Source organism: Mandrillus leucophaeus, unplaced genomic scaffold, assembly GCF_000951045.1.
Source record: "Mandrillus leucophaeus isolate KB7577 unplaced genomic scaffold, Mleu.le_1.0 Scaffold50, whole genome shotgun sequence".
In the NCBI taxonomy this organism is placed as follows: Eukaryota; Metazoa; Chordata; class Mammalia; order Primates; family Cercopithecidae; genus Mandrillus; species Mandrillus leucophaeus.
Window position 1 is genome coordinate 4,894,935 of NW_012105365.1, and position 14,721 is coordinate 4,909,655.

The 14,721-nt window shown below is 40.3% G+C and overlaps 1 protein-coding gene across 3 annotated transcripts in view; it reads right to left on the minus strand.

The window, feature by feature from the left end:
• Positions 1-5,930: 5,930 nt before the first annotated feature.
• The window catches only part of GRM3 (glutamate receptor, metabotropic 3), a 243,256-nt gene continuing 234,465 nt past the window's right edge, over positions 5,931-14,721 (minus strand). For all 3 annotated transcript variants that reach the window (XM_011996060.1, XM_011996059.1, XM_011996058.1), the window contains one exon: positions 5,931-6,299. In XM_011996060.1, the coding sequence (XP_011851450.1) occupies positions 6,226-6,299 (74 nt within the window). In that variant the 3' untranslated portion in view covers positions 5,931-6,225. The remainder of the gene's footprint in view (positions 6,300-14,721) is intronic.

The following is a 14,721-nucleotide window of genomic DNA, read 5'->3' on the forward strand; positions in this document are numbered from 1 at the left end:
TTCCTTCTAACAGTCAGGACCCTCAGCTGTAGGTCTGTTGGAGATTGCTTGAGGTCCACTCCAGACCCTGTTTGCCTGGGTATCAGCTGTGGAGGCTGCAGAAGATTGAATATTGCTGAACAGCGAGTGTTCCTGTCTGATTCTTGCTCTGGAAGCTTCGTCTCAGGGATGTACCCCGCTGTGTGAGGTGGGGGGTGTTGGTCTGCAGCTAGTGGGGGATGTCTCCCAGTTAGGCTACTCAGGGGTCAGGGACCCACTTGAGCAGGCAGGACGTCCATTCTCAGATCTCAACCTCCATGTTGGGAGATCCTCTGCTCTCTTCAAAGCTGTCAGACAGTGTCTTTTACATCTGCAGAGGTTTCTGCTGCTTTTTGTTTAGCTTTGTCCCATCCCCAGAGGTGAAGTCTACAGAGACAGGCAGGCCTCCTTGAGCTGCTGTGGGCTCTAACCCAGTTCGAGCTTCCCTGTGGCTTTGTTTACTTAAGCCTCAGCCATGGTGGGCAACCCTCCCCCAGCCTAGCTGTTGCCTTGCAGTTAGATCTCAGACTGCCATGCTAGCAGTGAGGGAGGCTCCGTGGGTATGGGACCCTCCCAGCCAGGTGTGGGATATAATCTCCTGGTGTGCCGTTTACTAAGAGCCTTGGTAAAGCACAGTATTAGGGTGGGAATTACCCGATTTTCCAGGTGTTGTGTGTCTCAGATTCCCTTGGCTAGGAAAAGGGATTCCCTTCCCCCTTGCACTTCCCAGGTGAGGCGATGCCTCGCCCTGCTTCAGCTCTTGCTGATCGCGCTGCACCAGCTGACCAGCACCGATTGTCCGGTACTCCCCAGTGAGATGAACCCTGTACCTCAGTTGAAAATGCAGAAATCACCCATCTTCTGTGTCGCTTGCGCTGGGAGCTGGAGGCTGGAGCTGTTTCTATTTGGCCATTTTGCTCCAGGACCCCCGTTTGGTAATTTTTAATATTTTCTATCTGTTTGTTGAAATTCTCAGTTTGTTCTTGCATTGTTCTCCTGTCATTAATGAGCATATTTATGACCATTATTTTGAATTCTCTCTGTGGGTAAATCACATAGCTCCACTTCACTTGGATCAGTTTCAGATGTATCTTGTTCTTTTATTTAGGATATATTCACCTTTACTTTTTTTTTTTTTTTGACCCTCTGTGTTGGTATCTGTACATGAGATAAAACAACTACCTCTCCAAGTCTTGTCAAATTGGCTTCTTGTAGAAGTACCTCACCAGTCCATCTAGCCAGAGATATTAAGTTACCTCTCAAATCTATGTGTTTGTCCACACTGCTATTTCTGTTTTTGGTGGCCCCTGGAGCTTAGGATGTGTCATATCCTGTCAGTACTCTGAGACAAGTAAGTTAGAATCCAGACTCCCTAGATGTAGCTGGAAAGGTTGGGGTGTTGAATTTGAATATATGTTCCAGTTTTTTCTCTCTTCACTGTGAAGCTGGGCATGGATATTTATCTCCCACTGTTTCTGCAGTTAGCCAGGGAGAGGATCTGTGGCAAATGCTTGAACTCATATTCAGGCTGCACTCTCTGATTCTGGGGAGATCGCTGCTGAGAGTGGGCCCATTGTATATTGACCATTTTCTTTTCTGTGGTCTAGGACCACTCATAAATGCAAAGCCCCATTGGCTCCTAGAGCTGGATCATTAAGGAGACAGTCACTTGAGTGGGATATAAAAGTTGTGGCACTTGGCGCATGACCAAACTCCTTCCAAGAAGAATGAGTAGACCTGGATTTATTACTGGGTGAGCTAGAAGAAAGGCATATGAAGTTTCAAGCTTTGACTCTGGTTGTTGCTGAGGGCTGTTTTGTTTTTTTTCCCCGTTAACTCCCCAATGCAAGTTCATTAGAAGTCAGGCCATTAAGTGGCCACTGTCACTGTGTATGATAAGCCCCTTCTGAAGAGAAAACGGAAGCTGTATGTTCTCACCCTTTTCTGCATTGCTCCAAGGGGATGTAGCCCCTGAAAGTATTTGCATGCTCACTTAAAAACACTTCTTTATTCTGTGATCTATGGAATCTTGAATATGCCTGGTCCCTTTTTTTCCATAGCTAAGAGGTTTAGAATGGAGTCCTTTGGGTGGTAGCTATAAAAACTGGGGCACTTAATGAAAGGCATAAACCCCTTCCAGGAAGAAACAAAGACCTGCATGTTTAGAACCCCTTCTCTGCATTGCTTCTAGGGAATGAAGCCCCTGTAAGTGCTTACACATATATATAAAATGCCAGTTTTTTCTTTGGTCTAGGTAGACTCACATATACTTAGTACCCTCTGTTCCCAGAGGTAAGATGTTTAGGATGCAGTACCTTGGATAGAAGCTATAAAAGTGGGACACTCAATGTATGGACAAGCTCCTTCCAGGAAAAATTAATAGAACTGGAGTTATCACTGTGGTGAACTTGGAGAGAAGGCTCCAGAAGAGCCAGTGTTCTTCTCAGTGTGGTGATGGGTTAATATTTATCTGCCTCCTTAACTCCCTGATGCAAGTTAGTTGGAAGCCAAGCTGCCAAGTAGCCACTGGAAAAGTATGCTATAAACTCCTTCTTGAGAGAAACAGGGCTGCATTTCAGCCCCATTCTCTGCACTGCTCCTGTGGGACCAAGGCTCTGGAAATGCTTGCATACTTTTATAAAACACTGCCCTTTTCCTGTGGTCCACAGAAACATGTAAGCCAGTCCACTCTGCTCCCAGAGCTGGAAGGTTTAGGATGCAGTCCCTTGGGTGAAAGCTGTAAAAGTTGGGGTGCTCAGTGTATGAACAAATTCCTTCCAGGATAGATTAATAGACCTGGAGTTATTGCTGGTGTGAACTGGGGGAAAAACTCAAGAAATGCTGATCTGCTTCTCAGACTGCCAGTGAGCTATTTGTTCCTTTAACTCCCTGAAGCAAGTTAGTTACAAGTCAGGCTGCCAGGTAAACACTGGGAGAATGTGTCCCTTCTAGGGAGACAAAGGGCTACATTTTTTAAGCCTCTTTTCTGCACCTCTCCTGGGGCATGAAGCCATTGGACGTGCTTGCCTGCTTGAGTAACATCGATGCTTTTTCACTGTGGTCTAGTGAGACTCTTATGTTTAATCCCTTCTGCTCCCAGAATTGGTGAATTTAGTGTCAAACCAAGGAAAATCTTAGAGTTAGGATGTTATATGTGGGTCCAAATCCTCCTCTCCACAGGGAGAAGCTGGATGTTGGGGATTCCGTTCAAGATTTTATGGCTCAGTGCCTGGGGAGAGTCTGTCTGAGTATGCTTCAGCTTTTCCTACTCGTTTGATGTGGGTGTTCTCTCAGTTGCCTGGTGGGTAGGAGTCTCTCAACTGGTATCTAACTTTCTCTCAGAGGGAATTGATCTGTGAATAGATGATTTTTTTTTTGGTGGATTCGTGGGTAGAGGGAGAGGCGGGAGCTTCCTATTCTGCCATATTGCTGATGTCACCCTGATATTTTTTTTTAATGAGTGGGATATATCATTTTACTTGGGTTTCTTAAACTCAGGAAGTTTTTTGCAAAGATGGACTGGCTCAACCAGTTTTATATTGTGAACTGATGAAATGTTACTGGAGCAAAAAAATCAACCAAAAACCTATTTGCTTGAAATGGCTTATGTAAAAGATTTCATAGCTGCTATTTTTCATACATATGTTGAATATTTTGAAAAATATTTCCAAAGATCACATGTTAGATGATGCACTTCCAGTTGGAAATAAAGCTTGTGGCAAGGCAAAGGAAAATGACAAGAACTGTCAGTTAATGCATGAAATTATATTTTCAGGGCATGAAATATAGTGTGCATAGATCAAAACCCAGCCCTCTCAAAAACAGAGTTTTCTGAAGACTTATATGCAAACCTAATTGTCTTGTTTGAAAAGATACATAATCAGTTTGATTGTCTGAGGCATCAGCCATGTCTCTGAACAACCCATCTGATATTGCCTTCTTCAGACTGTCACATTCCATCAGAGGACTGAGTTTATTTTCTCTCCCATCAGCCTTGCCTCAGCCTTTATCCTGAGCAGATGCTCATTCTTAACGCACTTATCTAGCACTCCTGTCAGTTTCAGTCACAGCAGAATTCATTTTTGTCATTTAGTGCTGTTGAATCTATTATCCAGTCTAAGCCCCCCTCCCCAGATTCCAGGTTCTTATTTGAATATGGAAATTAGACACTGGTGAACACTATTGTTTTGAGCATCTGGTGAGTTTTGGATTGCTTGATTAGGTTGCTGATTCAACTGCATCCAGAAGAAAGAGAAGAATTTCTACATCTGACTCCTTTATTTCCTCCAAAGCCAGTCCTGTTGGCTTTTTGTGTACCTGTTACTTATTTTCAGGCATTTTAAAATAGTATAATTATGTTTGATTATTCAGGCCTTGACTGTTTAGCCTGTGGATACTTCATATCGTGATTCTCCTCATCTTTCCTCTCACTGTCTTCTTTGGGTCACAAACGTCCTCTCATCATAATATTTTCCAGTCTTTAAGCTTCTTAGAGGCAGGCACTACAACTTACTCATTTTTTTTTCTGTTGTGGGATAAAAAGTGGCCCCTAAAAGGATATGTCCACATCTTAATCCCTGGAACTTGAGAATGTTAATTTACTTGAAAAAAGCACCTGTGCAGATATAATTAAGTATCCTGAGATGAACTCATCCTATAGTATCTACCTAGATTGGCCCTGAATCAAATGACTAGTGTCCTTGTAAGACACATGGGGGACAAAACTGACACAGAAGAGATGATGTGATGATGGAGGCAGAGATTGGAGTGATGTGGCCACAAGCCAAGGAAGCCAGCAACCACCAGAAACTAGAAGAGGCATGGAACGAATTCTCCACTAGAGCCTCTGAGAGAGTGTGACCCTGCTGATGCTGACACTTTCCTTTCAGACTTTCAGCCTCCGTAACTGTGCAAGAATAAATTTCTATTGTTTTAAGACACCCAGTTTGTGCTAATTCCTTATACCACCTATAGGAAACTAAAGCACTCCCTAGCCATGGCCCCAGCACAGGATCTGACACATAGATTCTCAGCAAATTTTCCTACATTCATAAATGATTTGTGAGTAAAAGGTTGATAAAAATAGGACACTATTTAGTAAGAATAAGCCAGTTTTAGCTTATCCATGTTTTCCCTGTTCACTCCCTTACTTAGGTTAGTAAAATATTCAAGGTTAGTAACAAGCCAATGTGCCTGAGCATGGCTACTGAAAAATTGGAAAATAAGATATCCTGCATTTTATTGCCTCATTCAGCAGTGAATGGTGAGAGTGATTTTCTAATGGAATGAGGAGATACTCTGCCAATTTCATAGTAATTAAGGTTGCTTTTGGAAATGAGAGCCATCAAATCTTCCCTGGCAGCCACAGTCTCTATATTCTGAACATAGCAACTCTCTTGTTGTCTCATATCTCTATCTGGGCAATTCTCGGCTGCCCCACAGATGTGGCTTTAGAAGATCAAAATGTGTATTGTTGCTGAAATGGTCTAATATATATGGTGTTGCTACCAGTCAATTTCTGATCATTGTGGACCATAGAGAAGTATGACCCTGCTTACAACTCTTCAGCAGGGTAACAACTTGAGTTTGAAGTATGCATAGATGTGAACAAAAGCACAGTCAGACAGTTTCTTCTAAAATAAAATGTGGAAATGATTTGAAGTCATTCAAATTACCTTGAGTTATTCAAAAAGAACAAACCATTATCCACCATGCTGGAAAACCTTGAAGGTTTTATTCTCAGTATCTTTACATTAATACAGATGCTTTTTATTTTGTGCTGAGAAAATCAATGTTACACATAATGTAACTTTAATATACAACATAGAAACTCATCCTAAATTAGTTACAACAAGGACCTACAAAAAACTTCATAGGAAAAAAAGTTACGTAATATTGCCACCGTATTTTTTTTTTTTTTTTTTTTTTTTTAGTAGACTGACCCTGTCAGACCCTGTCACCAATGCTCAGCTCTGTAAACAATGGTTATTTCCATGTTCTGGGGGAATTGTTAATAATAGGGGCACTAGAATCAGCCTAGAAAGTTCTAGCACATCACTATATACAGTCCTCAAAAATAATTTATCGTACTGTTTCTAAAAAAAGGTACTAGGGTTGTTCTCTTGCTCTGTTTCCATATTCTGGAACTGCACATGAGCACTTTTGTCTAACAGTCTAAAAACACAAGAACTGAACTGCAATTCACAATCACAGAGATGAGGTGGTGGAGTCGAGGACTTCCCGCCCATTGCACACCGTTGGCACATACATGCTTGCAGAGGCTGGAAAACAAAGTGGGACAGAAAAGTTAGTCAAGTGGGACACAAAAGTTGTAGCATGAAGGATACAACGGACTTTGGGGACTCAGGGGGAAAGGGTGGGAAAGAGGTGAGGGATAGAGACTACGGATTGGGGTTCAGTGTATACTACCCAGGTGATGGGTGCACCAAAATATCACAGATCACCACTAAAGAACTTATTCATGTAACCAAATACCATCTATTCCCCAAAAACCCATGGAAATAAAAAATGTGAAAAAATAAAATAAAATTAAAAACTCATTTTAATTTAGCTTTGGAAAATGCTAAATTGTTAAAATGCTCTTGTAGGTCAATTTCTAAATATGTTCTGCTCAAAATTAGTTTGCAACTTGGAACATACCTCTTGGCGGAGAATTTATAAATATAATCATTGTTGAAGGAAGTCACTTGCAGGTTGAAAATTAGCTTTGGTAATCTATAAACTGGTTAAAATACAATGTGCAAAATCAAAAGCTCACTGTAATTTTTATAGGTTACTAAATTATTTACCGTTTTCAGTACCTTAATTAGTTTTGTTCTGTCTATACAGGGATGAGCCTTATATAGTCCGTGAGTCATCTATGAACTCTACTGCCTTAGAGAATGGTTTGATATATTTTCATTGTTCAAGTGGATAACTTCGGTAGAAACACTAGTAAGGGCTGGGTTGCTAAGAGCTTCAATTTCATAACAGGTCTCAGAAAAGATATTCCAAATGGATGGTGCCCTTGTTAATGACAAGTAGTGACAACAGTGTTATGGTATGGCCCTGATGATGCTTTCCTTTCACACTTGTAGCCTCCATAACTGTGAGAGAATAAATTTGTATTGTTTTAAGACACACAGTTTGTGCTAATTCCTTATGCCAGTCATAGGAAACTACAGTACTTCCTAGCCATTTATATAGTATGGATTTATATTCATTCTTTTTATGGCACTCAGTTTTCCTAGATATAATTCTTAGCTATTAACTTGTTTTTGGTAAAGTTTTATTTCATGAGAAGTCTAGGTACAGATAAGTTATATATATATTTCACCCTTAATGCTTTTTCTTTGCACTGAATATGAACAAAAGCAAGGAGCCCCATTCTCCATGAAATGAAACCATGTAGCCAAGAGAATAGGTTGAAGAGATGGTGTTCCATTACATTTAAGATCTCTCTCATACAACCCCTTGGCTGTCTATTTGTATATACTCTGACCAGTAGGAGCTGATCCTCTGGGGTACTTGATCACAGCTCAGATCAAATTGACCTGCCATCTGTCCCATTCTTTAAGAACATATCTCAAAGTTAACATGCAGATAAACTGGCTTCATGTTTGAATGTCCATGCTTGACAGTGGATATATAATTGACCCATACATTTTCATTTTACCTAGGCAAAATCCCTATTAATTTCCTTAAACAGGAGCAACTATTTATGAAATATGAGATTATATGGCATTCAGTTGGGGAGCACTCACTATACTTGGGGCACCGAAGTCCATCAGCAGGTCCACCACTAGGGAATCTACAGCCCCTCAATTTTATGTTGATTACTTGGCTAGGTATGTAAGAAAATCTATGAAGTCAAGTTTGTATGGCTACCTCAAGTTACACTGGAGTCATGCGACATGCTAACTCTTTTGGAGATATTTTTTCATCTTATTAGGATCAGGTTCAATTTTCTTTACAATATGAGCCCAATAAAAGCTCTACAATGAAGAAATTGTTAACACAGTACGTGCCAGATAAATACTTGATGGAAAGTGGTCATAATCATAACTCCAAATGTGAGCGCTTTATTGTTTATAAATACTTTAATTAGAAAAATTATTTCCATATATTGTATCTAATTCCAGCTTCATCAAATGTAGGTAAGGTAAGAGAAAGGGCAAGGCAAAGTGAGATTCAAAATAGGTTACTGGAAACCTAGGAGAGCACTCTAGGTCATTCAATATGTGCTTTTTCTGCAGCTTTTAGTATCCAACTGCCTAATTGACATCTTCATGTGGATGTTTAAAAGCCACTTCAAAATCAGTGGCCAAAGCTGAACTCTTGATTCCCTAACCTGTCTCCATTTAGCTTTCCTTTCCTCAGTGAATGGTTTTGCCATCTGGCCAATTGCCCAAACCAAAAATCTAAAATGTATGTTTCATTCCTTTTTGTTTCAACCCTGCCCCATGTCAAACCTATCATCAGTTTCAATCAACTCTAGATTTATGTCTAACTAGATCTCTTTGCATCTACCACCCTGGGCAACCCACCATGATGTTTCTCCTGATCACTGCAAGAGCTGCGCCACTGGCCTGTCTGTTTCCACTTTTGCTTTTTTGCAGTATATTCTCTATACAGCAGTGAGAGTATTTTAAAATATAAGTCACCTATATATGCACTTCCAATGGCTTCCCTGTGTGCTCTAATTCTTTACTCTGGCTTATAAATCCCATCATAATTTGGACCATGTTTCTCTTTTGTTCACCTCATTCCAAATTTTCTTTCCTTCTTTTTACTTTTGTTCTCAAATACAGCAAGTCTGTTTCTCAACTTTCTGCCCTTACAGTAGCCTTTGCCTTTCTAGGAATGCTCTTCCCTCTGATCTACTCATGTCTGGCTCCTCCTTGTCATCCACATCTGAAATGTTACCTCAGAAAGGTAGTCATCAGCCCACTTAATTTAAAATAATAGCCAATCAGTTACTGTCACATCACCCAGTTTTGAAACTCAGCCTAGCTCAATTGTTGCTGCCTGAGTTTTTTCTTGCTTATTATTATTTTTGGTGTATCATCCTATACCCTTAACTAGAAAATATGCAGGGGTTTTACTTATCTGTTTCATTATTTTATCCCTAGTGCTGGTCATGGAATAGACTGTCTACAAATATTTCCTGAATGATCATATAAATGTTTGCATTTCAAAGAATCAGGAAACCAATGGAAGTTTCAAGAAGGAAATAATCTTTTAAACTAAAGAAATGACCGGCAAATGTGAAGCCTATGGGCAGTCTTATTTTGAGACAGGTGGGCTTGTGCTTCTCAAGCCACATTGTGACAATGACTGTCAACTACCCTTGCCAAGAGAACTGACTCAGGTTGTGAGCTCCCCATTCAGGCATGCTGCCTTTGACATTTTAACTAATCTCTTTATCTTTTCCAGGATCAAGTTGTATTATTTCTGTGCAGGATAAAAATGCAATTTTAGCGATTGAAGAGGAATAATGTGTCACAGGGATAAGTCTAGAACTAAGGCCTGCGATTCAAATACCCCCTCTTAAGTTTGTATCTGAAACCTACTCTGATGTTCCCTGTTCTCTTATGGAACTTGATGTAATGCTATTCTTTGGAGTGTACTCGTATAGTCGGCTTGCCTATTGCATTCTAATTTCTTGAAAATTAGGTAGCTCTTGCCTAGGTAAGAAGGACAGAGTCTGCAAAAGATAGCTGCATGGAAAATCCTCAAGTTCTAATATAAAAAAGTCATCTACTATGATCCCATGGACATCGTTATGGAAGTTAACAGCACAACTTTGTTTCATCTACCCCCTTCATAGGACATTCAAAGGAGCAACCTACGTCAGAATGTCTAAACTCTTTGAGAGGAAGATAATACAAATTCAAAGTCTTACAAGAAATAGCAACAGCAAAAACCCACAAGACTCTTTCTGCAACTCCTTTTTCCCCTAAATACTTTTTAATCTGTCGAAGGGAACTCTAACTTGTATTTTTCTGCTTCTCTTTTATTATTTCATCGGTAGCTTCTGCTGGTGCATTTTATTATGAAAAAAATTCTCATTTTTGCACATGCTGTTGAATATAGTAAGGAAAATTATTGTTTTGTGAGCTTACTATCTCAATTACTTTGCTTTTCATAAATATTTTACATATGCTTCCCATATTAGCCCATCTGTTATTCACCAAGGTAGTAAAATAGGTAGAAGGACAAAGTACTATCATTTGTGTGTGTATGTTTGTGAGGAGCTTTTTCTATTATTCTGATGAAATACTCATGGGATTTTTAATGGCACAAAGTTTAGCCCATTTTCTTAAGTATGGTTAAGCAGATTTCTATAATCATCCTTTCTACCAGACATAAGAGGCATGTAGCCTTATTTCTGGCTTTCCTGGGACTTGGGGTAAGTAGCAACTATTGGATACTCTAGGATAAGGTGTGCTTTTGCCATTCAAAGTGAAAATTTAAGGCAAATGGAAAAGGACCTTATAAATTCCACTATTGATCACAAAAGGGTAATTCACTGCTATCAAAAGGCATATTTTGCTTTACAAACTGGTGAAACATTGAAGATCAGTGTAACCAAGTGGCAGCTTTGTCTTGCTCTGTGAAATCCACTTCTCTTCCACCAGTAATGCATGGGCTAGCCAGACTTTGGAGAAAATTATTGTATTTTTTCAGGTAATTAGACCCTCAATCAATGCTAAATATATTTATTTAATAGATTTTTATGGATGCCAAGTCTGTTAGTCAATTTCGTGGCTGAGACTGGTTGCTGAGAATCAGTATTACTTTAGCAGTGCTACTTTGCATCAGTCTCAGAAAAAAAAAATAAACATTTCAACAGAACAGACATTCCAGTTTGCTTCATCTGTTCCATTTCCTTGCTTCTGATGACCCCAAATAATTTTTTCCCAGGAATTCTGTTTGTTTAGATATTTTACTATTATGGTCGTGAAATCCAGTTTCCACCAGCTGTTTGTTTTCTTGTGTCCTGCTTTGTCATTGCATCTGTTTTCTTACTCATCATCTTAATTTTACTTGTGCTAGAGTCCGTTGGTTCCATTTCAGGAGAACTGTATCTGGTAATTGATTAATAGATGTTATCTGGGCAGATGAAGACACGACTACTACCCATTGGCTTGGTATTCTGGTTGTGTCAGAGATTTCACAGTGGAAGGCAAATAATTCATTATTAAGAAATATAGACTGGGCCTAGTGCAGTGGGTTGGGCCTGTAATCTCTGCACCTTGGGAGGCCAAAGTAGGAGGATCATTTGAGGCCAGTCAGGAGTTTGAGACCAGCCTGGGCAATGTAGCAAGACCCCAAAATTTAGGTGGGCAGGATGGCATGTGCCTCAGGTGCTGAAGTGGGAAGATCACTTGAGCTGAGGAGTTTGAGGCTTCAGTGAGCTAGGATCATGTCACTGCACTGCAGCCTGGGTGACAGAATGAGACCCTGTCTGTCAAAAAGGGTCTCTTCAAAAAAAAAAAAAAAAAAAGAGGCCGGGCGTGGTGGTTCATGCCTGTAATCCCAGCACTTCAGGAGGCCGAGGCGGGCGGATCACGAGGTCAGGAGATGGAGACCATCCTGGCTAACATGTGAAACCCCGTCTCTACTGAAGATACAAAAAATTAGTCAGGCGTGGTGGTGGGTGCCTGTAGTCCCAGCTATTTGGGAGGCTGAGGCAGGAGAATGGTGTGAACCTGGGAGGCGGAGCTTGCAGTGAGCTGAGATTGCGCCACTGCACTCTAGCTTGGGGAACAGAGTAAAACTCCGTTTCAAAAGAAAAAAAAGAAAAAAAATATAGACTGAATTCTCAGTGACTGCTTCCTCTTTATGACCCAAGTAAATAGTTTTAAATTGTTAACAGTAGATTTAAGATCATCATATTCATTATGCTGTGGGATAAAAATCTGCAAGTCCAAGATTTAGTTTCCAAATGGGGAGGTAGAACTATATGAAAGCAATGACTTCTTCATTCAATGATTCTTTTCTTGTGAGACAAGATTTATGGAAAAAGAAGATATGTCATGACCCTTTTTAATGACCCATTACCTTACCAACAGAAATAGCACTTGGTCTTAGTCCATTTTCTGTTTCTGTGACAGAATATCACTTACTAGATAATTTATAAAGAATAAACATTTATTTAGCTCATGGTTCTGAAGGCTGGAAAGTCCAAGGGCATGGCACCGGGCATCTGGTGAGTGCCTTCCTGCTGTCTCAGGACATGGTGAGAGGCATCACGTGGTGAGATAGAGTAAGTATCTAGTTCAGGTCTCTCTTTGTCTCCTTAAAGTTAAAAGCCATCAGTCCCATCATGGGGGCCCCACCCTGATCACCTTATTTAATCCTAATTACCTTCCAAAGACACCACCTCCAATCAGGATACGAATTTGGAGATTAAGTTTCCAACACATGAAATTTGGAGGAAACATTCAAACCATCAGTCTTCAACTAAATACTTCCCTCCATTTTTGCCACATCATGTTACTTTAAAATATGTTATTGGCCAGGCACGGTGACTCATACATGTAATCCCAGCACTTTGGGAGGATGAGGCGGGTGGATCACGAGGTCAGGAGATCGAGACCATCCTGGCTAACCCGGTGAAACCCCATCTCTACTAAAAGTACAAAAAATTAGCCGCACGTGGTGGTGGGTGCCTGTAGTCTCAGGTACTTGGAGGCTGAGGCAGGAGAATGGTGTGAACCCAGGAGGCAGAGCTTGTAGTGAGCCGAGATTTTGCCACTGCACTCCAGCCTGGGGGACAGAGTGAGACTCCATCTCAAAAAATAAAAAAAATAAAATAAAATAAAAATTTACTCTTCTCCTTCCCTCAGAAAGTACAAAGAGGGATGCCCAATAAATAATTGGTAAATGAAAAGGCTCATTTTTCTGTGCTTTTCTATCAATTCTGCATTCTTTTCACTATCTTAGTTGCCCAACATCACTGGTTTCTCTTCTTTTCTATCAAAATATGTTTTCAAACAAGGATCAGAAACTTATTCATCCTGAGGCTCAGATAACTAATATGAGTTGCATGGGCTACTATGCCTAGGGACAAAAGTCTAAACCAAAAGTGTTAAACTCTAATAAAATTAGTTTTAGTCTCCTTTCTAGTGGAACAAATACTGTTAACGGAACAAATACCGTTAAATTATGTATGGTATCAGAACACTTTATTAGCTTCTACTGCTGTCTCTCACTCTGGTCTAAACCACCACCATTTGGACTGTGCCTCCTAAATGATCTCTTTGACTGCTCCCTTTTATATTTTGCCCACACAGCCAAAATTTATGCTTTTAAAGTCAGGTCATACCACAACTCTGATGAAACCCTTCTAGTGCTTTCTCATTTCTTTCAATCAAAGAGCAAATATCCTTATAATGACCTACGTGATCTACTTCCTCTCTGTTCTCCTCGCCTCTTATTTTCACCTTTATTCGCCTTCCTCTAGCCACATTCAAACCTAACTTGCTTGGCCAGGCTACTATGTAGTTTCATTATGGAACTCCATGAACATTATGGTACTACATGAACAAGTCTGTACCCAGGCTGATAGAACGAGATGCCATCAGGTATAGAGCTGAAAAGTAAGCTTTTAAAACAAACAAACAAACAAACAAACAAACAAAACCACTGAATTTGCAGATGCCAACATTCTCGTTGTCAGAATAGTCTATGAACTGAATTTTGTAACTGAGCTGAGGCAGCAAATCCAGGGAGGCCAGAGGAGCCATACAGCAGCTTTTGAGAGTTTCATCTATAACTCCAGTTACCAAATTCCTAAAGTATCTAGTAGATAGGGCCCTAGTTTTCTCATCTAGAAATGTGGTTATTAGAATAAATGTTCCAAAGTGGCCCTCCCAGCTCTGACACTTGTGGTCACTGTTATTAAAGAAGGTGAGCTATATTTACTTGGGGAAAACCTAGCAACATATTAGAGGTAAAGAGAAAATGATTTAAGGGATGGAAAAAAGCAGTTGTGAGACAAACACAATGACAGTGTTAAATAGAAGAAAGAGGAACTAAACATCAATTCCCTAATACATGTAGAGTTACCTATTGTAGCTGGAGACTCTATTCTTCTATTCTTCCATTGACAATGACAAGGGGAGTAAAAGGGAATGGAATGAGATTCTCAGGAATGCTGTGGACTTTCTTTTTTTAACTTTTATTTTAGGTTTGGGGGTACATGTCTGTTACATAGGTAAAAGCATGTCATAGGGGTTTGCTATGTAGATTTCAAGTGATGAAATAAGCCTAGTACCCAATAGTTATCTTTTCTGTGGACCTTTTTTTTTTTTTTTTTTTTGTGGAGGGCAATGGAGTCTTGCTGTCTCCCAGGCTGGAGTTCAGTGGCATGATCTTGGCTCACTACAGCCTCTACCTTGTGAGTTCAAGCAATTCTCCTGTCTCAGCCTCATGAGTAGCTGGGATTACAGGTGCGCACCACCATGCCTGGCTAATTTTTGTATTTTTTTTTAGTAGAGATGGGGTTTCGTCATATTGGCCATGCTGGTCTCGAACTGCTGACCTCAGGTGATCCACCTGCCTCGGCTTTCCAAAGTGCTGGGACTACAGGCGTGAGTCACTGTGCCTGGCCTCTTTTCTGTGAAATTTCTAAAGGGAAAAATAGATTAACATTTATCTGGTTTGGATGCTTTGGGTATATTCTCCATGAAAGCA